At 44.5% G+C, this 27,172-nt stretch overlaps 1 protein-coding gene and 1 pseudogene across 6 annotated transcripts in view; both read left to right on the plus strand.

The window, feature by feature from the left end:
- LOC110523415 (myocyte-specific enhancer factor 2C) overlaps positions 1-15,021 on the plus strand; it is a 29,564-nt gene extending 14,543 nt beyond the window's left edge. For 3 of the 6 annotated variants that reach the window (XM_090234174.1, XM_090234173.1, XM_090234172.1), the window contains 8 exons: positions 185-1,393; positions 2,688-2,891; positions 10,930-11,073; positions 11,167-11,416; positions 11,880-12,070; positions 12,653-12,782; positions 13,504-13,627; positions 13,724-15,021. In XM_090234174.1, coding sequence (XP_090090300.1) covers positions 1,340-1,393; positions 2,688-2,891; positions 10,930-11,073; positions 11,167-11,416; positions 11,880-12,070; positions 12,653-12,782; positions 13,504-13,627; positions 13,724-14,057 — 1,431 coding nt within the window. In that variant the 5' untranslated portion in view covers positions 185-1,339 and the 3' untranslated portion in view covers positions 14,058-15,021. Of the gene's footprint in view, positions 1-184; positions 1,394-2,687; positions 2,892-10,929; positions 11,417-11,879; positions 12,071-12,652; positions 12,783-13,503; positions 13,628-13,723 lie in introns of all 6 variants that reach the window. The other 3 variants (XM_090234171.1, XM_090234170.1, XM_090234169.1) reach the window with 2 other exon arrangements.
- Positions 15,022-18,893: 3,872 nt separating this feature from the next.
- Positions 18,894-26,943, plus strand: LOC110522823 (hyaluronan and proteoglycan link protein 1-like; annotated as a pseudogene).
- Positions 26,944-27,172: the final 229 nt, after the last annotated feature.

Here is a 27,172-nt window from a genome sequence, read left to right on the forward strand (position 1 = left end):
TGGTAGAGATGAGCTGTAAGTCTTAATCAGTGAGTTATTCTCCTCTCTCAGGTCAACCTGTTGAATGATCAGCTATTTACTTATACACAAACATAGTTGAACCATTCTCTATGACCGCTCCACAAGGACTACTGTGTGTGTTTGATGGCATTTTAACTTATTTCTCTCTCTCTGTCTCTTTAAGGAGTGAATGCCAGAGGAATTGAGAGAAGAAGAATCTAGAGAATACTGCTGTGAGGATTTGGAAGACAAGAGAAGAAGAGCAGGACTTTTGGGATAGGAGAGAAAGAGAAGAAGAACAGGACTTTTGGGATAGGAGAGAAAGAGAAGAATAACAGGACTTTTGGAATAGGAGAGAAAGAGAAGAAGAACAGGACTTTTGGGATAGGAGAGAAAGAGAAGAAGAACAGGACTTTTGGGATAGGAGAGAAAGAGAAGAAGAACAGGACTTTTGGGATAGGAGAGAAAGAGAAGAAGAACAGGACTTTTGGGATAGGAGAGAAAGAGAAGAAGAACAGGACTTTGGGGATAGGAGAGAAAGAGAAGAAGAGCAGGACTTTTGGGATAGGAGATAAAGAGAAGAAGAACAGGACTTTTGGGATAGAGAAGAAGAACAGGACTTTTGGGATAGGAGAGAGAGAAGAAGAACAGGACTTTTGGGATAGGAGAGAAAGAGAAGAAGAACAGGACTTTTGGGATAGGAGAGAAAGAGAAGAAGAACAGGACTTTTGGGATAGGAGAGAAAGAGAAGAAGAACAGGACTTTGGGGATAGGAGAGAAAGAGAAGAAGAACAGGACTTTTGGGATAGGAGAGAAAGAGAAGAAGAACAGGACTTTTGGGATAGGAGAGAAAGAGAAGAAGAACAGGACTTTTGGGATAGGAGAGAAAGAGAAGAAGAGCAGGACTTTTGGGATAGGAGATAAAGAGAAGAAGAACAGGACTTTTGGGATAGAGAAGAAGAACAGGACTTTTGGGATAGGAGAGAGAGAGAAGAAGAACAGGACTTTTGGGATAGGAGAGAAAGAGAAGAAGAACAGGACTTTTGGGATAGGAGAGAAAGAGAAGAAGAACAGGTCTTTTGGGATAGGAGAGAAAGAGAAGAAGAGCAGGACTTTTGGGATAGGAGAGAAAGAGAAGAAGAACAGGACTTTTGGGATAGAGAAGAAGAACAGGACTTTTGGGATAGGAGAGAGAGAGAAGAAGAACAGGACTTTTGGGATAGGAGAGAAAGAGAAGAAGAACAGGACTTTTGGGATAGGAGAGAAAGAGAAGAAGAACAGGACTTTTGGGATAGGAGAGAAAGAGAAGAAGAACAGGACTTTTGAGATAGGAGAGAAGATGGGGAGGAAAAAGATCCAGATAGCACGGATTATGGATGAACGTAACAGACAGGTAAATGAACACTGAGCTTTATCCGAATAATGGTCACACACACATACAAGCCCCAACACTCCCACACCTGCACACAACTAGGTGGGAAGGAGGTAGAGACAGAGGCATTTTGAGGAGTATGTGTGTGTGTAGTGGGGCAGTGGTTCCCCTCTTCCTGTTATGACAGGAAATGCACTAACATGTGCTTCCTGACCCCTAGAGCTGCGATGACCTCCCTGTTCTCTCTCTCTTATTGTGTGTGTGTGTGTGTGTGTGTTAAGGGTCCTTGCTTGCGAGCACACGTGTGTGGGTGGGGGGGGGGGGGGTGGTTATCCATACAGTGACCAGTCTCACATTTCTTCCTCAGTGTTCTGATTATGACATTGTAATAGAGACAGTGATTCTGTGCCCATATCTATGTGTCCTAATGTGATAGTGACTTACAGTCAGTCTCAAGTTAAGCAGTAATGGCCAAGGGCACCAGCCTCCATAATTAGATTCTATTTAAATGTTAACATGACTGTCAGTCTGTCTGTTTGTCTCTCAGTTTAAGTATTCCCCTCAGGGGTGGTTTAGAAGGCAACATCAGAGTGCAAGAGCACACTTAACCTACATACATACACACATACATACAAACATACATACCATACACACTTACATACATACATACATACTTTACATATGTATATACATACATACATACGTACCGACCTTACAAACGTACATACATACCTTACATATGTACTTACATACCGTACATACATACGTACCTACCTTACATATGTGCATACATACCTTACATAAATAGATACATACATACCTTACCTTACATACTTACTGGATTTTCAATATAGTCTATTTTCAACACGCAGGCCAACATACGTACATTCAACAGTTCACTTACAGTATACACTGTAAACTCTCCCTCTCTTCTCTCTCTCTCTCTCTCGCTCTCTCTCTCTCTCTTCCCCTCTCTCTCTCTCTTCTCTCTCTCTCCCTCTCTCTCTCTCTCTCTCTCTCTCTCTCTCTCGCTCTCGCTCTCGCTCTCACTCACTCTCTCTCTCTCTTACCCTCTCTCTCTCCCCCTCTCTCTCTCTCTTCCCCCCTCTCGCTCTCTCTCTCTCTCTCCCTCTCTTTTCCGCTCTCTCTCGCTCTCTCTCTCCCTCTTTTCCCCTCTCTCTCTTCCTCCCTCTCTCCCTCACCCTCTCTCTCTCTCTCTCTCTCACCTCTCTCCCCCTCTCTCTCCTCTCCCTCTCTTTTCCTCTCTCTCTCTTCCTCTCCCTCTCTCCCTCACCCTCTCTCTCTCCCTCTCCAGGTGACATTCACCAAGCGGAAGTTTGGCCTGATGAAGAAGGCGTATGAGCTGAGTGTTCTGTGTGACTGTGAGATCGCCCTCATCATCTTCAACAGCACCAATAAATTGTTCCAGTATGCCAGCACTGACATGGACAAGGTCCTGCTCAAATACACAGAGTACAACGAACCTCACGAGAGCAGGACTAACTCCGACATCGTGGAAGTGAGTCCAACACACTATTGCAGACTAGTTCACCAACATGGTTTCACTGGTGGAAATCTGATTAAAAAGCAGTAGACACTCAGTTGGTTGAATGAACAGCTAGTGTAAGACAGCTAGTGTAATACATGTGTGTGTGTGTTTGGCTAAGGACTCAGAGATCAGGGAGGCCAGCCTGGAGTTATGCAATGGTGTTAGGAGAACAAGTCTGGTGTCTCCTCACACACACATGTCCAACGTCCTCAACGTTTCTCTCCAACCGTGGTCCATGTGACCGAGGTTAGGGGTCAGGGGTTAGGGATCAGAGTTCAAAGGACAGGTGCGTTGGATTTAGTCTCTGGATCGCTGACGGGAATCTGTAGCGGCATGGAGGACAGTGGTTATGGTCTTCCAGTGAAAGGTGTGTGTTCCAACACAGGCCATGAGCCTCCCATTGGGAGTAGTGGGAAAACAGGCTGCGTTTGATAGAGTGCAGAGGCTGATGGGGATGTTTCTGTGTGGGAATGGGGAAAGTAAGATATGCAGCCCAGTATTGGGAATATTTCATTGGTTCCATTGTAAACCAGGCAAACTAAATCAATCAAGCACAGCTCAAAAATTCCACATTTAAAATGAGTCTGGTGGTCAATACTGTATGTCAGAGGTCCATAAGGGGGTGGTTTTGGCCTGATAGCTGATGTCCCTCTCCACCTGTCCCACTTTTTGGTCAGTCAGCCAGCAGCAGCATATAATCTATGTTAATCTACTGTAATCCTATCACTCATTACTATAATCTCAATATGCTCTTCCTAATCCCTCTCAACAAATGTCCTCTCTTCTCCTCTTTCCTTGCTGACCTCTAGTGTGTAGGTGTCTTCTGGAAGACAGATCAATGATGATGGGTCTTTTCCTCCTCTGTCAATTTCCTTCTCCTCTCTCACATACAAGCCTTTCTATCTCTCACTCTATTTTTTATTTTTTTGAACCTTTATTTAACTAGGCAATGACAGCCTACCGGGGAACAGTGGGTTAACTGCCTTGTTCAGGGGCAGAACGACAGATGTGTACCTGTATATATTTCAGCATCACACACAGTCCCTGTCTCTGTGTTGATAAACATGGTCAAAGATGACCTAGCTGTCAAACCCTGTGAACCGTTGAACTATCTTCTTTACAGGAATGGAATAGAAGAGACTCCTTTGTCTGGGTTGTTTTCTTTCCATAATGAGGTGTGTGTGTGTTCTGTATTTGGTGCAGGAGGCCCAGGATAATGGCTATTTATAACTAAGAACTCCTGCATTCCTCACCCCTCTTTTACTAACCCTATTTCACTCCATTCTGTGGTGTGTGTCTGTGTTGTAGATTGAAAACAGCTGAAGCTCTCAGTAAGGCTCATCAATTAGAACACACACACAGGCCCAGTGGAACTCCAGCTCTCTTTGTGGAACCAATCTCTCCCTGATCAAAGTTTGGAAACCGGCAGCAGGCTAAAAATAGAAGGCTGCTGCTAAGAATAGCCTTTGGGGGATGTGCATATGAGTGTGTGTGCCTATGTGTGTGTGTGTGTGTGTGTGTGTGTGTGGACTGACTGGGAGGCGAAATACTTTTGTAATGAAGTATTTGCAGGCGAACAATAACATTCAATTCCTAATGTGTTGAGTTGCCTCAACATAGGACATGACAGAACAGTAGTCACTGCAGCCTAAAGTAAATTTAATCAAATTTGCCAAAATTATATAGGCCTAATTACTCCAGTCTATACAGAAACAATTCAAATCATTTGAAATACTTCACCACAGAGCATCATTAACTTTTTTTTAAAGCTGTGGTTTGTTTTAAATCACAAACGTGTAGGCCTATATGCCTAGTTGGGAAGCCTGCAATTTGGGCACCGCGCATGGTCAGAGACCTAGCTGATTATTGAGTTGTTGCTGTCAGTGAAAAGCATCTATAATATGTCTGAAGATAACGTGTCTTGAATATCATTTTAAATGTTCAGACAAGAAACATGGGAGGGGTGTGTGGCGAAGATATTGGCATGTACAGTGCATTCGAAAAGCATTCAGACCCCTTGACATTTTCCACATTTTGTTACGTTACAGCCTTATTCTAAAATGGATTACACTGTTTTTTTCCCTCCTCAATCAACACACAATACCCCATAATGACAAAGCAAAAACAGGTTTTTATATATTTTGTATTAAAAAACATATAAATAATGTAACATATTTACATATATCTTAGCCAAATACATTTAAACTCAGTTTTTCACAATTACTCGCATTTATTCCAAGTAAACATTTCCTGTCTTAGGTCAGTTAGGATCACAACTTTATTTAAAAAATGTGAAATGTCAGATAATAGTAGAGCAAATGATTTATTTCAGCTTTTATTTCTTTCATCACATTCCCAGTGGGTCAAAAGTTTACATACACACAATTAGTATTTGGTAGCATTGCCTTTAAATTGTTTAACTTGGGTCAAACATTTCAGGTAGCCTTCCACAAGCTTCCCACAATAAGTTGGGTGAATTTTGGCCCATTCCTCCTGACAGAGCTGGTGTAACTGAGTCAGATTTGTAGGCCTCCTTGCTCGCACATGCTTTTTCAGTTCTGCCCACAATTTTCTATAAGATTGATGTCAGGGCTTTGTGATGGCCACTCCAATACCTTGACTTTGTTGTCCTTAAGCCATTTTGCCACAAATTTGGAAGTATGCTTGGGGTCAAATGGGAAGACCCATTTGCGACCAAGCTTTAACTTCCTGACTGATGTCTTGAGATGTTGCTTCAATATATCCACATAATTTTCCTTCCTCATGATGTCATTTACTTTGTGAAGTGCACCAGTCCCTCCTGCAGGAAAGCACCCCCACAACATGATGCTGCCACCCCTGTGCTTCACGGTTGGGATGGTGTTTGTCAGCTTGCAAGCCTCCCCCTTTTTCCTCCAAACATAACGATGGTCATTATGGCCAAACAGTTCTATTTTGTTTCATCAGACCAGAGGACATTTCTCCAAAAAGTCTGATCTTTGTCCCCATGTGCAGTTGCAAACCGTAGTCTGGCATTTTTTAATGGCGGTTTTGGAGCAGTGGCCTCTTCCTTGCTGAGCGGACTTTCAGGTTATGTCGATATTGGACTTGTTTTACTGTGGATATAGATACTTTTGTACCTGTTTCCTCCAGCATCTTCACAAGGTCCTTTGCTGTTGTTTTGCGATTGAGTTGCACTTTTCGCACCAAAGTACGTTCATCTCTAGGAGACGGAACCGGTCTCCTTCCTGAGCAGTATGATGGCTGTGTGGTCCCATGGTGTTTATACTTGCGTACTATTGTTTGTACAGATGAACGTGGTACCTTCAGGTGTTTGGAAGTTGCTCCCAAGGATGAACCAGACCTGATTTCTTTTGATTTTCCCATGATGTCAAGCAAAGAGGCACTGAGTTTGAAAGTAGGCCTTGAAATACATCCACAGGTACACCTCCAATTGACTCAAATGATGTCAATTAGCCTATCAGAAGCTTCTAAAGACATGACATGAGGAATGAAATTTCCAAGCTGTTTAAAGGCAGTCATCTTAGTGTATGTAAACTTCTGACCCACTGGAATTGTGATACAGTGAATTATAAGTGAAATAATCTGTCTGTAAACAATTGTTGGAAAAATGACTTGTGTCATGCACAAAGTAGATGTCCTAACCGACTTGCCAAAACTATAGTTTGTTAACAAGACATTTGTGGAGTGGTTGAAAAAACAAGTTTTAATGACGCCAACCTAAGTGTATGTTAACTTCCGACTTCAACTGTAAGTATTCAAACCCTTTACTTAGTACTTTTTTGAAGCACCTTTGACAGCGATTACAAACTCAAGTCTTCTTGGGTATGACGCTACAAGCTTGGCACACCTGGATTTGGGAAGTTTCTCCCATTCTTCTCTTCAGATCCTCTCCAGCTCCATCTTGTTGGATGGGGAGCGTCGCTGCACAACTATTTTCAGGTCTCCAGAGATGTCCGGGCTCTGGCTGGGCCACTCAAGGACATTCAGAGGTTTGTCCCAAAGCCACTCCTGCATTGTCCTAGCTGTGTACATAGGGTGGTTGTCCTGTTGGAAGGTGGACCTTTGTCCCAGTCTGAGGTCCTGAGCGCTCTGGAGCAGGTTTTCATCAAGGATCTCTCTGTACTTCGCACCAATCTCGACAAACCATTTCTGTATGGACCTCGCTTTGTGCATAGTGGCATTGTCATGCTGAAACAGGAAAGGGCCTTCCCCAAACTGTTGCCACAAAGTTGGAAGAACAGTTGTGTTGTAAGTACATGATAGTGGAGTAGTGGGTTGAGGGAACACACTAAATGTATTGGGTAAAGGGTTTTGAAATGTAATGTTGTGTTATATTTTTAAATGTATATACCTGGCTTAATGTTGCTGGACCCCGGGAGCTAATGGAGATCCTTAATAAATACAAATACAAACAGAATCATCTAGAATGTCATTGTATGCTGTAGTGTTAAGATTTCCCTTCACTGGAACTAAGGGGCCCGAACCATGAAAAACAGCCCCAGACCATTATTCCTCTTCCACCAACCTTTACAGTTGGCACTATGCATTGGGGCAGGTAGTGTTTTCCTGGCATCCGCCAAACACAGATTTGTCCTTCGGCCTGCCAGATTGTGAAGCGTGATTCATCACTCCAGAGAACGCATTTCCACTGCTCCAGAGTCCAATGGCGGCGAGCTTTACACCACTCCAGCCAACGTTGGCATTGCGCATGGTGATGTTAGGCTTGTGTGCGGCTGCTCTGCCATGGAAACTCATTTCATGAAGCTCCCCACGAACAGTTATTGTAATGACTTTGTTTATATAGGCAGTTTTGAACTCGGTAGTGAGTGTTGCAACCAAGGACAGACAAATTTTATGCGCTACGTGTTTCAGCATGTGGTACCGTTCTGTGAGCTTGTGAGGCCTACCACTTCGTGGCTAAGCTGTTTCCACTTCACAATAACAGCCCTTAGAGTTGACCAGGGCAGCTCTAGCAGGGCAGAAATTTGATGAACTCACTTGTTAGAAAGGTGGCATCCTATAACGGTGCCATGTTGAAAGTCACTGAGTTCCTCAGTATGGGCCATCCTACTGCCAGTGTTTGTCTATGAAGATTGCATGGCTGTGTGCTCAATTTTATACACCTATCAGCAACAGGTGAGGCTGAAATAGCTGAATCCACTCATTTGAAAGGGTGTTCACATACTTTTGTCCATGTAGTTTATGACCATGCATCACCACTGGAATTGATTTCATTATTTTTCGCCACATGACTACATACTGTGTGTGCGTGTGTAGTCGAAATGTACGCCTGTTAGGACAGGAGAGGTGAGATGTAAGAGGTGCATGTCATGTTCCTTGGCATATGGAGAGGTGCCTCGCACTCTGTGCTCTTGTAAAGTCAACCCACACATACACACTCTGTAATTGATGTGGAAGTGGTTAGGAGACCAGACCACCCATAGGGGAGGAAGAACAACAAGGAGTAGAAGAGAAAAATGAGAGAGCGATTGTAGACAGTTGAGGGTGGCTTGGAATGGAGATATGGGGATTCAGTGCTTTCTCTCTTATTTTGTCTTCCTTTCTCTCGTGACATATCCTCTCTTATTTTGTGCCTTCCTTTGTCTCTATCTAATTCTTTCTCTCCATCTTTCTCTCTCATTCTTTCTGTCTCTTTCTCATTCCTTCCCTCTCCTCTCTCTCCTTCACTCCCCTTTCTCTTTCCTTTTCTCTCTCTTTCTCTCTCCCTCTTTCTATCAGTTGTGTTCTCCTCTGAGCACCTTCAGTCAGCTGCCCACTCAACCAGTTGCTGTCTTCACCTCTCACCACACACACACACACACACACACACACACACACACACCAACACACCTCTCACAACACACACACCTCTGTGTAGGGCTGTGTAGGCCAGGGCTCTGTTTAGGGCTGTGTAGGCCAGGGCTCTGTTTAGGGCTGTGTAGGCCAGGGCTATGTGAAGAGCTGTGTAGGCCAGGGCTCTGTTTAGGACTGTGTCGGCCAGGGCTCCGTGTAGGGCTGTGTAGGCCAGGGTTCTGTGTAGAGCTGTGTAGGCCAGGGCTCTAGGGCTGTGTAGGCCAGGGCTCCGTGTAGAGCTGTGTAGGCCAGGGCTCTAGGGCTGTGTAGGCCAGGGCTCTGTGTAGAGCTGTGTAGATCTGTGTAGAGCCAGGGCTCTAGGGCTGTGTAGGCCAGGGCTCTGTGTAGAACTGTGTAGGCCAGGGCTCTGTGTAGAGCTGTGAAGGCCAGGGCTCTAGGGCGGTGTAGGCCAGGGCTCTGTGTAGGGCTGTGTAGGCCAGGGCTCTGTCTAGGGCTGTGTAGGCCAGGGCTCTGTTTAGGGCAGTGTAGACCAAGGCTCTGTGTACACCAGGGCTCTGTTTAGGGCTGTGTAGGCCAGGGCTCTGTAGGCCAGGGCTCTGTGTAGAGCTGTGTATGCCAGGGCTCTAGGGCTGTGTAGGCCAGGGCTCTGTGTAGTGCTGTGTAGGCCAGGGCTCTAGGGCTGTGTAGGCCAGGGCTCTGTGTATAGCTGTGTAGGCCAGGGCTCTAGGGCTGTGTAGGCCAGGGCTCTTTGTTGAGCTGTGTAGAACCAGGGTATGGAGAGTCATGTGTTCTGAAATAAAGTGTAAGAGTTCTTCACGGTCTTCCTTTCATGTCTACTGTCATTTTGTTGTTGTGTTGCTGATATGTGTTTTGTCAGCAATGGACATGGAGGTTGTGGGGTGGAGATAGAGGTGTGGAGGGGAGGGAGTGGGCGAGAGAGAGAAGGGGTAGTGGGGGTGAGAGGGATGGTGGGTGAGGACTGGAAACTAGGGGTGCTCTGGGTGCCAGAGAGGTAAAAAAAAATTGCCTTCTATGGACATCCTTCAGACACAGGGCTGCTAAACCTGGGCTCGGCCACTCCCCCCTCGCTGTGTCGGCCAGTGACAGGTGGGCATGGCTGAGATGAGTGGCATAGCTGTGTGTGTGTGTGTGTGTGTGTGTGTGTGTGTGTGTGTGTGTGTGTGTGTGTGTGTGTGTGTGTGTGTGAGCTGTAGTGGTCTAGTGATAGGCGGTAAAGTGCTGAGACAGGACAGAGTTGAGCCAAACTGCATACATTACATATACATCGTCTGAAGATGCGTGCACACACACACTTGGGGAAAGCATCACAGCTCTATGGACAATATCAGCAGTGATTAGAGGCCTACTCTCCTCTCCATTCTACACCCCCTCTTTCACTCCCCCCTCTTTTCTGCTCTCATCTCTCTAAATCTATGTCTACCACCCTCTCTCTCTCTATTTACAATACATTCTTTCTCTGTCACTTTGTCTACCCTCTCCCCTCTCATACTGGTGTTCAATTAGAGTATCTATCTGCCAGGTGGTCTTTTGAGGATGTTTTTTCTGCTCTAAATAGCGCCACTTGGTGGTTGAAAAGAAGACTGCAGCTTTTCAGTGGTCTGCCATGCCCATGAGGCCTTTAGAATAACTGTTGTGCTTTATTCACTGACTATGCTCTCTGTGTGTCTCTCTCTCTCTCTCTCTCTCTCTCTCTCTCTCTCTCTCTCTCTCTGTCTGTCTCTCTCTCTGTGCCTGTCTCTCTCTCTCTGTGTCTGTCTCTCTCTCTCTGTGTGTCTGTCTCTCTCTCTCTGTCTATCTCTCTCCCTGTGTGTCTGTCTCTCTCCCTGTGTGTCTGTCTCTCTCCCTGTGTGTCTGTCTCTCTCTCTCTCTGTCTGTCTCTCTCTCTGTGTCTGTCTCTCTCTCTGTGTCTGTCTCTCTCTCTGTGTCTGTCTCTCTCTCTCTGTGTCTGTCTCTCTCTCTATGTGTCTGTCTCTCTCTCTCTGTGTCTGTCTCTCTCTCTCTCTGTGTCTGTCTATCTCTCTGTGTGTCTATCTCCCTCTCTGTGTGTCTGTCTCTCTCTCTCTGTGTCTGTCTCTCTCTCTCTCTGTGTCTGTCTCTCTCTCTCTGTGTCTGTCTCTCTCTCTGTGTCTGTCGCTCTCTCTCTGTCTCTCTCTGGGTATGTCTCTCTCAGACTCTGCGTAAGAAGGGTCTAAATGGTTGTGACAGTCCCGACATCGAGGCAGACGACTCTGCTGGTCAGAGCCCCGAGTCAGAGGACAAATACCGCAAAATCAATGAAGACATTGACCTCCTGATCAGCAGACAGAGACTCTGTGTAAGTACAACTGGACCTGTGTGTGTATCCACTCATGCCTGTTCCACTACTCCATTTGCCTTGCTAACCCTGGTGTCTGTCTCTGTCCAGCAGGCTCTCCCCCCGCCTAACTACGACATGGCTGGCTCCATCCAGGGCCAAAACAACAGTGGACTACTATATTCTCACCCCGGGGTGGGGGGATCCTTGTATAACCACAGTCTTCTGCCTCTTTGCCAAACACACTCTGGCCTGCAGAGGAACAGCATGTCGCCTGGACCCCAACACACACACCAACCCCCCAGTGCTGGAAACTCAGGAGGGATGATGGGTTCAGAGCTGTCTAACACCGTCTCCAACGCTGGTGAGTTAACTATGCTATTTACTTTATATGCTGTCTTTTCTAATGTCTGATGCATTGGTAATGTACAGTACCAGTCAAACGTTTTAGAACACCTACTCATTCAAGGGTTTTTCTTTATTTTTACTATTTTCTACATTCTAGAATAATAGTGAAGACATCAAAACTATGAAATAACACATATGGCAAAGGGTGGCTACTTTAAAGAATCTCAAATATAAAATATATTTTGATTTGGTTACTACATGATTCCATATGTGTTATTTCATAGTTGTGATGTCTTCACTATTATTCTAGAATGTAGAAAATAGTAAAAATAAAGAAAAACCCTTGAATGAGTAGGTGTTCTAAAACTTTTGACTGGTACTGTATATTATATTAGGCCTATTATGATTAGAGTTTCAATTTGTCCTCCCAGGTTAAACAAGAAAAACATCCAGTATTCTCCTGTCTATCCGTCTCCTAGGTAGTGGTAACTATGGTAACCACCGTACCTCACCGGGGCTGTTATCTCCAGGAGGCATGGCCAACACTTCACCCCCGATGATTCAGGCCAAGACTTCGCCCCCGATGAACTCCATGACCCTGATTGGCAACCGCAAGCCGGACCTCCGCACGCTGCTACCCCCTGGCAACAAGAACAACATGCCCTCCATCGTGAGTGATCTCCTCCCTCAATTTCTGTCTATCTCCTCCCTCCATCTCTGTCTATCTCCTCTTTCTCCATCTCTGTCTATCTCCTCCCTCCATCTGTCTAGCTCCTCCCCCCATCTCTGTCTAGCTCCTCTTTCTCCATCTCCCCTGAGACAGTTAGAACCTTCCTGACTCTTACACAGTCCCTCTGACTCCTACACAGTTCCTCTGACTCCTACACAGTTCCTCTGACTCCTACACAGTTCCTCTGACTCCTACACAGTCCCTCTGACTCCTACACAGTTCCTCTGACTCCTACACAGTTCCTCTGACTCCTACACAGTTCCTCTGACTCCTACACAGTTCCTCTGACTCCTACACAGTTCCTCTGACTCCAACCCCCTCCGTACTCTAATATGAGTTGTATTGTTTTTCATGCTGCCAGTGTGAGGATTTTGACATGATGCTGGTAAGTAGTGTGACATCACACAGATGGACAACGTGGAGTTGCTATGCTGAATATCTGTTTATGTCTAGAATGACCATAGACCCAAATCCTTCTAGCCACAAGTGTACTAATGTTAGTTTATTATTTTGTTGTTTCAGAACCAGAGAATAAACCACTCCCAGTCTGCCCAGACATTGGCTACCCCCGCGGTCTCCATAGCAACACCTACTCTGCCTGGGCAGGGTATGGTAGGGTACCCCTCTGCCCTCTCCACCTCATATGACACAGGTAGGCATTCCGTCTTCTACCACTCCGTCTTCTACGACTCCGTCTTCTACCACTCCGTCTTCTACCACTCCGTCTTCTACCTCTCCGTCTTCTACCACTCCGTCTTCTACCACTCCGTCTTCTACCTCTCCGTCTTCTACCTCTCCGTCTTCTACCTCTCCGTCTTCTACCTCTCCGTCTTCTACCTCTCCGTCTTCTACCACTCCGTCTTCTACCACTCCGTCTTCTACCACTCCGTCTTCTACCACTCCGTCTTCTACGACTCCGTCTTCTACCACTCCGTCTTCTACCACTCCGTCTTCTACGACTCCGTCTTCTACCACTCCGTCTTCTACCACTCCGTCTTCTACCACTCCGTCTTCTACGACTCCGTCTTCTACCACTCCGTCTTCTACCACTCCGTCTTCTACCACTCCGTCTTCTGTAAATATGTGTTATTATTTGTATTATTGTTTCATTCACTTCTCACTTCCTCCCTTGCTGCTCCTCCTATGGACATTCCCTCAGGGACATTAGAGTTTCACTGTACCCTGCAATTACCTCTGCAACCCTTTGCATGTGACTAATAAACTAATCTAATCTAATCTCTTCTGGACAGTGACCTCAGCTCCATCTCTGACCAAAAGTAACACTCTTATAGCGAATAGGAAGAATTCATTTCAGATTTGCCCAAGATGTGTAACTTTTGTTGTCTCCCCCCTCTCTATTCCTTCCTCTGTAGAGTACTCTCTGGGTGACCTGTCAGGGTTTGGTAACAGATCAGGATCTCTCCACCTGGGATCAGTAACAGGCTGGCAGCAACAACCGCTACAGAATATACAGCACTCAGCACTGGGACACATGGGGTAATTGTGTGTGTGTGTGTGTGTGTGTGCGTGTCTGTCTGTCTGTCTGTTTCCTTCTCCTCTTTTGTAATCACTATCTCTCCTCTCCTCTGTCAGAAACATTTGTCAGAACTCCAACCTTAACCTCCAGAATGTCCATCAGAACCTCTACATCAAGTCAGAGCCCACCTCCCCGCCCAGAGATCGAGGCATCGGATTTGTCAACGGAGGGATGGGGGGTGTGTCCCATGGCTACCCAACAAATCAGGGCCCGGCGGAGGCAGGGCTGTCTCCTGGCGACAGCCTATCCAGCTGTGGCAGCTCATACGATGGCAGTGATCGCGAGGATCACCGCGGAAATGACAACTTCCTGCTACACCCGATGTCCAATCAGGAGCGCCACAGCCCGTCCCTCAAACGAATGCGCCTATCAAAATGCTGGGCTACATGATAAGGCATGCCTCTTATTCACAGAGGGGGAGGGGCTTGTGTAGAGTTACGTTTAGTGTTATTATGACTATTATTAAGCTTGTGTCCAAAATGGCACCCTTTTCCCTACATAGTGCTCTTGCCAAAAGTAGTGCACTTTATAGGGAATAGGGTGCGATTTCAGATTTGCCCTATATTCTTCTTGTGCAGAGTGAGAGTGTTCCACTATAACAGGGACATTATATACAGGAGTGTGGAGGGAATATAACAGTGACAGACTGGGTCTGAAATGGAACCCTATTGCCCACGTAGTGCACTAACTATGGGGAAATAGGGAGTGATTTGAGACAACCAGTGATATTATACAGGAGTGAGGGTGGATATGGTGTGGAGGAGTCAGTGTGGGAGGTCTGTTGCCTGTGTTGTGTATTTGTGGGAGAGAGAGGGAATCAGTAAATTAATATGTACACTATATGTAAACTAACTAACACAGGTTGAAGAAGTCTGGCACTCTGTATGGATAAGATACTGGTGAGTCACTAATATACTAGGAGACACAAGGACAGGCACTGTGAGTGGACACATCAGGGTGTGTGTGTGTGTGTGTGTGTGTGTGTGTGTGTGTGTGTGTGTGTGTGTGTGTGTGTGTGTGTGTGTGTGTGTGTGTGTGTGTGTTTGTGTGTGTGTGTGTGTGTGTGTGTGTGTGCGTGCGCGCGTGTGCGTGTGTGCGCGCGTGTGCGTGCGTGCTCACTCGCTACCTAGGCTCTGATGTCCCAATCTGCAGCTGGCTGACTAGCAGACAGAGTGAGTGTTCACTACAACCCATTCATGTTGCCGGTTCAACATATTTATGTGTATATATAAATGAAGAACAAGGGAGGATTTGGCAGACAGAGAGAGAAAATGAAAGGGATCGAGAGATAGACAGAGAAGGGAGGGAAAGACTGATGGAGAAAGGAAGAGAACGATAGAAGGAGACAGAAAAAGGACAACGATAGGGGGAGAGGGAAGAAGGAGAGGGTGAAAGCCATTATGCAACAGGTTGCACAAAGCTGGAACTATAGAATAATAGTGATTGATCGATCAAGAAGTCATTCTAATATTCTAATTATACAGCTGGAACCCTGGACAACTACAATGTCTCACTTGAAATGAAGGCGCCTAGGAATTGTAGTTCAACTCAGAATACTTTTTAAGAGCCATATGCTAACAAATACTATCTGAGTCATATACACTACAGTGCTACTCATTCAGATGGAGAGAAAGAGAGACTGTTTTACCAGCCAGATAGACAAAGCCACAGGGAGGAGGTGGTGTGAGTTAAAACAGAACTCCCAAAGCCATATTATTATAAAATGGGAAGTCAAATCTTTGCTGCACAAACAAGTGGTTTCTCTTTATAGTATTCTGAAAATATTTAGAAAATCAACAGTATGAAATAACACATGGAATCATGTAGTAACCAAAAAAGTGTTAAACAAATCAAAATCGATTTTATATTTGAGATTCTTCAAATAGCCACCCTCTCAACCAGCTTTATGAGGTAGTCACCTGGAATGCATTTCAGTTAACAGATGTGCCTTGGTAAAAGTTAATTTGTGGAATTTCCTTCTTAATGTGTTTGAGCCAATCAGTTGTGTTTTGACAAGGTAGGGGTGGTATACAGAAGATAGCCCTATTAGGTCAACAACCAAGTCCATATTATGGCAAGAACAGCTCAAATAAGCAAAGAGAAATGACAGTCCATCATTACTTTAAGACATGAAGGTCAGTCAATAAGGAACATTTCAATAACTTTGAAAGTTTCTTCAAGTACAGTCGCAAAAACCATCCAGCGCTATGATGAAACTGACTCTCATAAGGACCGCCACAGGAAAGGAAGACCCAGAGTTACCTTTGCTGCAGAGGACAAGTTCATTAGAGTTACCAGACTCTGCAGCCCATATAAATGCTTCACAGAGATCAAGTAACAGACACATCTCAACACCAACTGTTCAGAGGAGACTGTGTGAATCAGACCTTCATGGTCAAATTACTGCAAAGAAAACGCTACTAAAGGACACCAAAAATAAGAAGAGACTTGCTTGGGCCAAGAAATACAAGCAACGGACATTAGACCGGTGGAAATTTGTCCTTTGGTCTGGAGTTCAAATTGAAGATGTTTGGTTCCAACCGCCATGTCTTTGTGAGATGCAGTGTGGGTGAACAGACGATCTCCGCATGAGTATTTCCCACCAGCATGGAGGAGGTGTTATGGTGTGGGGGTGCTTTGCTGGTGACACTGTCTGTGATTTATTTGGAATTCAAGGCACACTTAACCAGCATGGCTACCACAGCATTCTGCAGCGATACGCCATCCCATCTGATTTGCTTAGTGGGACTATTATTTGTTTTTCAACAGGACAATGACCCAAAACACACCTCCAGGCTGTGTAAGGGCTTTTTGACCAAGAAGGAGAGTGATGGAGTGCTGCATTAGATGACCTGACCTCCACAATCCCTTAACCTCAACCAAATTGAGATGGTTTGGGATGAGTCGGACCTCAGAGTGAAGGAAAAGCAGGTAACAAATGATCAGCATATGTGGGAACTCCTTCAAGACTGTTGGAAAAGCATTCCAGGTGAAACTGGTTGAGAGAATGCCAAGCGTGTGAAAAGCTGTCATCAAGGCAAAGGGTGGCTACTTTGAAGAATATAAAATCTAAAATATATTTTAATTTGTTTTGCACTTTTTTAGTTACTACATGATTCCATATATGCTATTTCATAGTTTTGACGTCTTCACTATTATTCTACAATGTAGAAAATAGTGCAAATAAAGAAAAACCCTTGAATGAGTAGGTGTTCCAAAGCTTTGGACCGGTAGTGTATATGTCTACCTAGTTCTATCAAATAATTAACCCAATATTTAACCCACGTCTGTGAAATTGAGGATGGCTATAGTTCTTGAAAATGTACTTAAAATAATGTGAACATTGTTAAAATATAGATAAAACCTTGTTTTTGTCTTAATATTGTGGGTTATTATGTAGATATGTGCAGGTGCACATATTTTCTATCGATCTCAAACGTTTAGGAAAATTTTTAGTTAAAGCTTCTCAACCTGCCACTGATGTTAGCCTAATAGCACATTCTTTAGGAAGGGTTGCTTCAAAACCCACATGAAGTCACTCCTTGATTAAAAAGCATTCTCAATGTAGAATCTCCATTGGAAGTGTGTGTTAGTTCAGGAATAGGCCTAATCTGGGTCTGGGAGATTTAAGACTGTAGAGTCAGCGTGTATAGACAGAGCAGAAGGTGGACGGCTGCCTCTCCTCCCGACAAACAGTTTTATATGATGTCAGATATTATTACTGAGAAGACGTAGGAAACCCACCTAGAAGCACAACTTCTGACTTTGAAAGTCAATTTTGTTCTATGTTGCCAGGTTGCAATACAATACAATAGTGATTGATGATATCAGTAGACTACAAGAGGGCAGAGCCCCACAATAGGTTATAGACTAACCAACAGCCTGAGGCTATCCTACTCACCTAGCTCATCAGAGCTACAGTATTGTTTTCATTCTATTTTATTTTTCTTCATCATCAAAATTGTCTGTAATGTAAAAATCTGCAATTTACCTGTACCTCAGATTTACTACACCCATTATCATAGTTTGAATGGGATTCTGAGAATGTTGTATAATTTGATTACATCAATATAGGTCTGCTCCATGCAATATCCACTTCAATCATATCATGTTTTGTATCAGTTTTATCAACAGAATAAAGACTTTTCGTCTCAATAATGTAATATGGTATCTGAGTGAAGGTCCCTGGATGATTTATTTATGTGGGTGCCATGTTGAATTGTGTTCTTTATGTGAACTTTATAACACTACTAACCACATGACAGTGGGTAGTGCACTCAGAGATTAGGGGTCAGACACCAGGACGTCTTTCTGAGGTGAATGTTTGGACGCTACAAGGCTCCAGGCAGCAGAAGCAGGCCTTTGTCGCCACTTGAAGACAATGTTTCTTACCGGAAGGAAGGGAGCTAACGTAAATAAACATGTATTTTCCCGCACAGGCAATGAAATTAAAAGGTATTTGTATTTTGCAGAACAATATACAGGCTCTTTACTTTTAAACCAGCCTCTGTGTGGTTTGTTTGACTCCCATGACTCCTGTTTCTGTTCCTCCAGCATCTCACAAACTCCACAGCACCACATTCAGACCGCATCTGATGTACCTGGGCCGTATCCACAAAGCATCTCAAGAGTATGAGTGCTGATCATACTTTGTGTGTTATTACATATAGCCGGGAAGAAGAAGGGTGGGGGTGTATGTTTCATGATTAACTACACATGGTGTGATTGTGATAACATAAAGGAACTCAAGTCCTTTTGTTCACCCGACCTAGAATACCTCACAACCAAATGCCGACCATATTTCTTCCCAAGAGAATTATCTTCGGTTATAGTCACAGCTGTGTATATTCCCCCTGTTACACCTGTTCAGTGTGCATTTACAGGTGATTACAGGCCATTTTAACACTCGTTTACACCTGTCCAGTGTGCATTTACAGGGAATGTTAATGTAGCCTAGTGGGTAGAGCGTTGGACTAGTAACCGAAAGGTTGCAAGATCAAGTCCCCGAGCTGACAATGTAAAAATATGTTCTGCCTCTGAGCAAGGCAGTTAACCCACTGTTCCTAGGCTGTCATTGAAAATAAGGTCACTGTTCCTAGGCTGTCATTGCCTAGTTAAATAAATGTACAAAAATAAATAATAATAAAATGCTCTGACTCAGAGACTCTTGTTCCAGAGACTGGGTGGGCTTACCCCTGGGGACAGCCAGCTCCCTTCCCCAGGGATATGGCGGGAGGAGCCAGAGAGGCTGACCCAGGGAGGGGGGCCCGACCCCTGGAGAGGGGCGCCCACCTCCACTCAGGGACACCAGAGGGCGCCCCTACAGTGCCTTGCAAAAGTATTCATCCCCCTTGGTGTTTTCCCTATTTTGTTGTGTTACAACATGTAATTTAAATGTATTTTTATTTGGATTTCATGTCATGGACATACACAAAATAGTTTTGGTGTAAAAAACATATTTGGTGAAGTGAAATGAAAAAAAAAACTTGTTTAAAAAATAAATAATTTTAAAACGGAAAAGTGGTGCGGGCATATGTATTCACCCCCTTTGCTATGAAGCGCCTAAAAATGATCTGGTGCAACCAATCACCTTCAGAAGTCACAGAAGTTGTGGAGAAGCACAGATCAGGTTTGAGTTATAAAAAAATATCCAAAACTATGAACATCCAACGGAGCACTATTAAATCCATTATTAAAAAAATTGAAAAAATTGGCACCACAACAAACCTGCCAAGAGAGGGCCACCGACCGTAACACACGGACCAGGCAAGGAGGGCATTAATCAGAGAGGCAGCAAAGAGACCAAAGATAACCCTGAAGGAGCTGCAAAGCTCCACAGTGGAGATTGGAGTATCTGGCCATAGGACCACTTTAAGCCGTACACTCCACAGAGCTGGGCTTTACGGAAAAATAGCCAGAAAAAAGCCATTGCTTAAAGAAAAAAATAAGCAAACACGTTTGGTGTTCGCCAAAAGTCATGTGGGAGATTCCCCAAACATATGGAAGAAGGTACTCTGGTCAGATGAGACTAAAATGTAGCTTTTTGGTCATCAAGGAAAACGCTATGTCTGGCAGAAACCCAACACCTCACATCACCCCGAGAACACCATCCCCACAGTGAAGCATGGTGGTGGCAGCATCATTCTGCGGGGATGTTTTTCATTGGCAGGGACTGGGAAACTGGTCAGAATTTAAGGAACGATGGATGGCGCTAAATGCAGGGAAATTCTTGAGGGAAACCTGTTTCAGTCTTCCAGAGATTTGAGACTGGGACAGAGGTTCACCTTCCAGCAGGACAATGATCCTAAGCATTTTGCTAAAGCAACACTCAAATGGTTTAAGGGGAAACATTTAAATGTCTTGGAATGGCCTAGTCAAACCCCAGACCTCAATCCAATTGAGAAGCTGTACTATGACCTAAATATTTCTGTACACCAGCTGAACCCATCTAACTTGAACGAGCTGGAGCAGTTTTGCTTTGAAGAATGGGCAAAAAATCCCATTGGCTAGATGTCCCAAGCTTATGGAAACATACCCCAAGATACTTGCAGCTGTAATTGCTGCAAAAGGTGGGTCTACAAAGTATTGACTTTGGGGGGGGTGAATTGTTATGCATTTTTTTTGTCTAGTTTCTTGTTTGTTTCACAAGAAAAAATATTTTGCATCTTCAAAGTGGTAGGCATGTTGTGTAAATAAAATGATACAACCCCCCAAAAAATCTATTTTAATTCCAGGTTGTAAGGCAACAAAATAGGAAAAATGCCAAGGGGGGTGAATACTTTTGCAAGCCACTGTTGCTCCCTACAGAGGGCCAGAGAGGGATGGGGCCTAACCAGGGAGAGGGGGGCCGAACACTGCCAACAACCTACCCTCGACCCCCTAGGCGGCGTCACTACATCCACCCTGCTCTTTTCACCAGGAAGAAAGGGGGGAGACGGCCAGAGAGGGATGGACAAACCCAGGGAGGGGTGTCCGACCACCGGAGAGAGGTCCCGGCCCCTGCCTGTGGTTCTGTTAAATTCCCCCAGGGAGCCGGAGCCGACCCCTGGACAGGGGCTCCGATCCCCACTGTAGCCACTTCATCCAGCCAGCTCCCTGACCCAAGAAGAAGAGGGCAGAGTGCCCAATGTGGGCCAGCAGGGGGCGCCACTTCATCCATCCAGCTCCCTGTTCTAGCTAGGTCATGTTATAAGCCCGTCTTAACTTCAGACCTTATTTTTGGCGTTTTGTCATATTTCTACCATTATTACATTTACATTTTAGTAATTTAGCAGAGGCTCTGGTAATATTTTACTAAATACATATACTGGGACATCTTTTAGCACTTTCCTCACACTAACACATTTTCAGTCCATTTCAGTCTTATTACACCAACTATTTATTAATTTATGCCCTGAAAATCTATTCAGTTCCTCCACATTGAAATGAATGGCACCAATTTGAAAATAGGCTGTTGTGATTGATTTTACATTAAATCTATGATGACTTTATGAAACTTTTCCAATGGGTCTCCTTGTTCTGTGGGAGGTTTGGTGTAGTTATCCTCTATGGTACGATGTGATAATAAAGCACATTCCAATACTGCTCATTCTGTCTCATCAATATACCACAAAATGCATACAGGTATGACCCTTAACCCCCCAAGGTGGACCCATGGAGATGTCGTTAACATTCCAATTATTTTGTACGTTATTTCATACCTCAAGTTAATAACATCAATTGCCTTATTTTGCAAAGATTGTTCCCTGATAATACAAAATTACATTGCAAATCCTCAATCCTGTTGGTCCAATTAACCAATGCCAGTGATCCACATTTAGCTACCTCCTATGAGTGGTTATCATACCAAAACATAACCCACAGACATGGACCTTAATGACAATTGTCATTAGACTTTGCCATGCCAAAGTGGAACAATTTGTGAAATTTGGCCATCTGGGCCATGGACTAATTTGGGATGCATACTGTGTCTTCAATCATTGTGTAATCAATATTTGGATCTTATTGTGTTTTTTTAATGCTATTTTTATTATGTTACAGTGCCTTGCGAAAGTATTCGGCCCCCTTGAACTTTGCGACCTTTGCCACATTTCAGGCTTCAAACATAAAGATATAAAACTGTATTTTTTTGTGAAGAATCAACAACAAGTGGGACACAATCATGAAGTGGAACAACAATTATTGGATATTTCAAACTTTTTTAACAAATCAAAAACTGAAAAATTGGGCGTGCAAAATTATTCAGCCCCTTTACTTTCAGTGCAGCAAACTCTCTCCAGAAGTTCAGTGAGGATCTCTGAATGATCCAATGTTGACCTAAATGACTAATGATGATAAATACAATCCACCTGTGTGTAATCAAGTCTCCGTATAAATGCACCTGCACTGTGATAGTCTCAGAGGTCCGTTAAAAGCGCAGAGAGCATCATGAAGAACAAGGAACACACCAGGCAGGTCCGAGATACTGTTGTGAAGAAGTTTAAAGCCGGATTTGGATACAAAAATATTTCCCAAGCTTTAAACATCCCAAGGAGCACTGTGCAAGCGATAATATTGAAATGGAAGGAGTATCAGACCACTGCAAATCTACCAAGACCTGGCCGTCCCTCTAAACTTTCAGCTCATACAAGGAGAAGACTGATCAGAGATGCAGCCAAGAGGCCCATGATCACTCTGGATGAACTGCAGAGATCTACAGCTGAGGTGGGAGACTCTGTCCATAGGACAACAATCTTTGTATATTGCACAAATCTGGCCTTTATGGAAGAGTGGCAAGAAGAAAGCCATTTCTTAAAGATATCCATAAAAAGTGTTGTTTAAAGTTTGCCACAAGCCACCTGGGAGACACACCAAACATGTGGAAGAAGGTGCTCTGGTCAGATGAAACCAAAATTCAACTTTTTGGCAACAATGCAAAACGTTATGTTTGGCGTAAAAGCAACACAGCTGAACACACCATCCCCACTGTCAAACATGGTGGTGGCAGCATCATGGTTTGGGCCTGCTTTTCTTCAGCAGGGACAGGGAAGATGGTTAAAATTGATGGGAAGATGGATGGAGCCAAATACAGGACCATTCTGGAAGAAAACCTGATGGAGTCTGCAAAAGACCTGAGACTGGGACGGAGATTTGTCTTCCAACAAGACAATGATCCAAAACATAAAGCAACATCTACAATGGAATGGTTCAAAAATAAACATATCCAGGTGTTAGAATGGCCAAGTCAAAGTCCAGACCTGAATCCAATCGAGAATCTGTGGAAAGAACTGAAAACTGCTGTTCACAAATGCTCTCCATCCAACCTCACTGAGCTCGAGCTGTTTTGCAAGGAGGAATGGGAAAAAATGTCAGTCTCTCGATGTGCAAAACTGATAGAGACATACCCCAAGCGACTTACAGCTGTAATCGCAGCAAAAGGTGGCGCTACAAAGTATTAACTTAAGGGGGCTGAATAATTTTGCACGCCCAATTTTTCAGTTTTTGATTTGTTAAAAAAGTTTGAAATATCCAATAAATGTCGTTCCACTTCATGATTGTGTCCCACTTGTTGTTGATTCTTCACAAAAAAATACAGTTTTATATCTTTATGTTTGAAGCCTGAAATGTGGCAAAAGGTCGCAAAGTTCAAGGGGGCCGAATACTTTCGCAAGGCACTGTATCTCAATGACCTCATTTATATTCCTCATGTCTGTCAAATCAAATCAAATTGTATTGGTCGCATACACATGGTTAGCAGATGTTATAGCGAGTGTAGCGAAATGCTTATGCTTCTAGATCTGACAGTGCAGCAGTATCTAACAGGTAATATCTAACAAATTCCACAACAAAACCTAATACACACAGTCTAGTAAAAGAATGGGATGAGAATATATATGTATAAAATGTGTGGATGAGCAGTGACAGAGCGGCTAAGATGTATTAGAGAGTAAAGAATAGATAGTGAAGGATACAGTATACATTATATACATATGACATGAGTAATGCGAGATATGTAAACATTCTTAAAGTGGCATTATTAAAGTGACTAGTGTTCCATTTCTTAAATTAGCCAATGATATCAAGTCTGTAGGTAGGCAGCCGCCTCTCAGTGCTAGTGGTGGCTGTTTAACAATCTGATAGCCTTACGATATAATCTGTTTATCAATCTCTCGGCCCCAGCTTTGATGCACCTGTACTGACCTCGCCTTCTGGATGGAAGCGGGATGAACAGGCAGTGGCTCGGGTGGTTATTGTCCTTGATGATCTTTTTGGCCTTCCTGTGACATCGGGTGTTGCAGGTGTCCTGGAGAGCAGGTAGTTTGTCCCCGGTGATGCGTTGTGCAGACGGCACCATCCTCTGGAGAGTCTTGCGGTTGTGGGTGGTGCCGTTGCCGTACCAGGCGATTATACAGTCCGACAGGGATACTCTCAATTTTGCTCCTATAAGAGTTAGTGAGGATTTTCAGTGACAAGTCACTTTTTTCCAGCCTCCTGAGGCTGAAAGTCCTGAATAGTAGTAGTAAAGTAGCCTTCCTGAAGTCCACAATCATCTCTTTTGATTTGCTGACATTGAGTGAGAGGTTATTTTCCTGACACCACACTCCGAGTGCCCTCACCTCCTCACTGTAGGCTGTCTCGTCATTCTTGGTAATCAAGCCCATTACTGTTGTGTTGTCTACAAACTTGATGATTGAGTTGGAGGTGTGCATGGCCACGCAGTCATGGGTGAACAGGGAGTACAGGAGGGGGCTGAGAACGCACCCTTGTGGGGCCCCAGTGTTGAGGATCAGCAGAGTGGAGATGTTGTTTCCTACCCTCACCTCCTGGGAGCGGCCCGTCAGAAAGTCCAGGACCCAGTTGCACAGGGCGGGGTGGAGACCCAGGGCCTCCAGCTTAATGACGAGTTTGGAGAGTACTACGGTGTTAAATGCTGAGCTGTAATTGATGAACAGCATTCTTACATAGGTATTCCTCTTGTCCAGATGGGTTAGGGCAGTGTGCAGTGTGATTGTGATTGCGTTGTCTGTGGACCTATTGGGGCTGTAAGCAAATTGGAGTGGGTCTAGGGTGTCAGGTAGGGTGGAGGTGATATGATCCTTGACTAGTCTCTCAAAGCACTTCATGATAACGGAAGTGAGTGCTATGGTGCGTTTAGCTCAGTTACCTTAGATTTCTTGGGAACAGGAACAATGGTGGCCCACTTGAAGCATATGGGAACAACAGACTGGGATAGGGATTGATTGAATATGTCCATAAACACACCAGCCAGCTGGTCTGCGCATGCTCTGAGGGCGCGGCTGGGGATGCCGTCTGGGCCTGCAGCCTTGCGAGGGTTAACAAGTTTAAATGTTTTTTCTCACGTTGGCTGCGGTGAAGGAGAGCCCGCATGTTTTGGTAGTGGGCCATATCAGTGGCACTGTATTGTCCTCAAAGCGAGCAAAGAAGTTGTTTAGTTTGTCTGGGAGCAAGACATCGGTGTCCTCGACGGGGCTGGTTTCCTTTTTGTAATCCGTTGAATTGCGACTCTACTTTGTCTCTATACTGATGCTTAGCTTGTTTGATTGCCTTGCGGAAGGAATAGCTACACTGCTTGTATTCTGCCATGTTTCCGGTCACCTTGCCATGATTAAAAGCAGTGGTTCGTGCTTTCAGTTTTGCACAAATGCTGCCATCAATCCAGTTTCTGGTTGGGGAGGGTTTTAATTGTCACCGTGATTACAAAATCACCTATACACTTGCTAATTAACTCGCTCACCGAACCAGCGTAAACATCAATGTTGTTGTCTGAGGCTATCCGGAACATATCCCAGTCCACGTGATCGAAGCAATCTTGAAGCTGGAATCAGATTGGTCAGACCACAGAGACGTGTCACTGCCCACCAACCTCAAACTGAGGATAAAATGGACTAAGCTGACCTCAGAATACCTCAAAGAGGTGTGTTTCTACAATAACCTATGTCATAAAATAGACCAGGGTAAAACTTGAATCAAACCTCCTTTTCCATCCATATAATGCAAGAATTTTGGTCAGAGTCAGATACTCTACAGGTCTGTTCAAAAGTATTGCAATATGGGGGATAGTCTGTCATAAAAGAGACCAGGAAGTATCCATTGGTGCCAACTGATGACATCAATTACAAATTATTCTTCATCTTGTTCTAGGGGGATGTGTTTGTTGCCATGGGTTTCCACAAGCGGAGTTACGGACATTTCCATGGACGCATCTACTTACAGGACTCGGCTCCTACCGATGCGTCGCTGGTCATCACAGAGCTCACACTGGAGGATTATGGGAGATATAAGTGTGAGGTCATCGACGGGATGGAAAACGGCACGGGTGTGGTGTCTCTGGACCTGCAAGGTAACACATGCTCGTAGACACACACACACACACAGACACTGAAAGTATGCCCTCACACAGCATTTAAAATGCACTCCGATCACTTTTGAGGTATGGAAATGTTTGACTAACTTTGGGAGAACCATCATTTTAAGTGACTGGGCTGTGGTAAAGAGACTGTGTCAACTCCGTAGCAGCCTGTCCTTGTCTAGCTGGCTCAGGGTTCTGGCTATATATAGCACCACGAGCTGAGACTACCCAGGAGGACTGTCAGGGGCACACACACGCGCACAAACACGCACGTGCACACTCACAGGCAAGCGCATGCAGGTGCACACACAAGCACACTCATGCAGAAGCACACACACACACACACACACACAGAGTCAGGCCAGAGTAATGGAGTTCATCAATTATATTTCCATTCCTGGCTCTCCTCCATGGGACAGGGTATAACTCCATACATCACCCAGCCAGACCTGTTTTATTATATATGAGAATGATCAACCATTGCCAATCTAAAGCCTGGAGTTACAGGCCTACAGCCACCACACACAAACACAACACTGGAATAGAAATAGTAGGATTTGATAAAAGGCTATAAGCTAATGGGGTTTTAGCTATTACAGTTCGTTTTTGTTTACAACTACTGTTTTGTTTAAAGAGAGATTAAGTGAAGACATAAAACCCGAAGCAAATTGATGTGTTATTTATTGCTGTTATGGTATTGATTTTTTCCTGTCTCTCCCTCTCTCTCCCTCTCTCTCTTCTCCTCTCTCCTCTCCCTGTTATCATCTACCCCTACTTCCCTCAGCTGGTTCGTTACAACCTGAACTTCTTTGACGCTGAGTGGGCATGTTCCGATCAGGACTCCATCATGCGTCGTTTGACCAGCTGTATGAGGCTTGGCATGGGGGTTTGGACTGGTGCAACGCAGGGTGGGGGAGTGATAGGTAGGTTCTCACACACATTGAGAACCTATTACATTTACAGAGAAAAGAAGGGGGAGGGGGATGTGGGAGAGGAGATAGGAGAGAGGGAGGTCATGTGGAGGAAGTTAGTGGTATCACTAAAACTGTGATGTTTTATTTTTAGATACTGTAAAACACGAGGTGTGAGACAAAATCCATGTTTTTTTGTAATCTGGGACCTGAAATTGTACAGGCATAGTTTACGCCTGTACAAT

The sequence above is a fragment of the Oncorhynchus mykiss genome, chromosome 5 (genome assembly GCF_057628025.1).
Source record: "Oncorhynchus mykiss isolate SJ-2025 chromosome 5, ASM5762802v1, whole genome shotgun sequence".
NCBI classification, from domain to species: domain Eukaryota; kingdom Metazoa; phylum Chordata; class Actinopteri; order Salmoniformes; family Salmonidae; genus Oncorhynchus; species Oncorhynchus mykiss.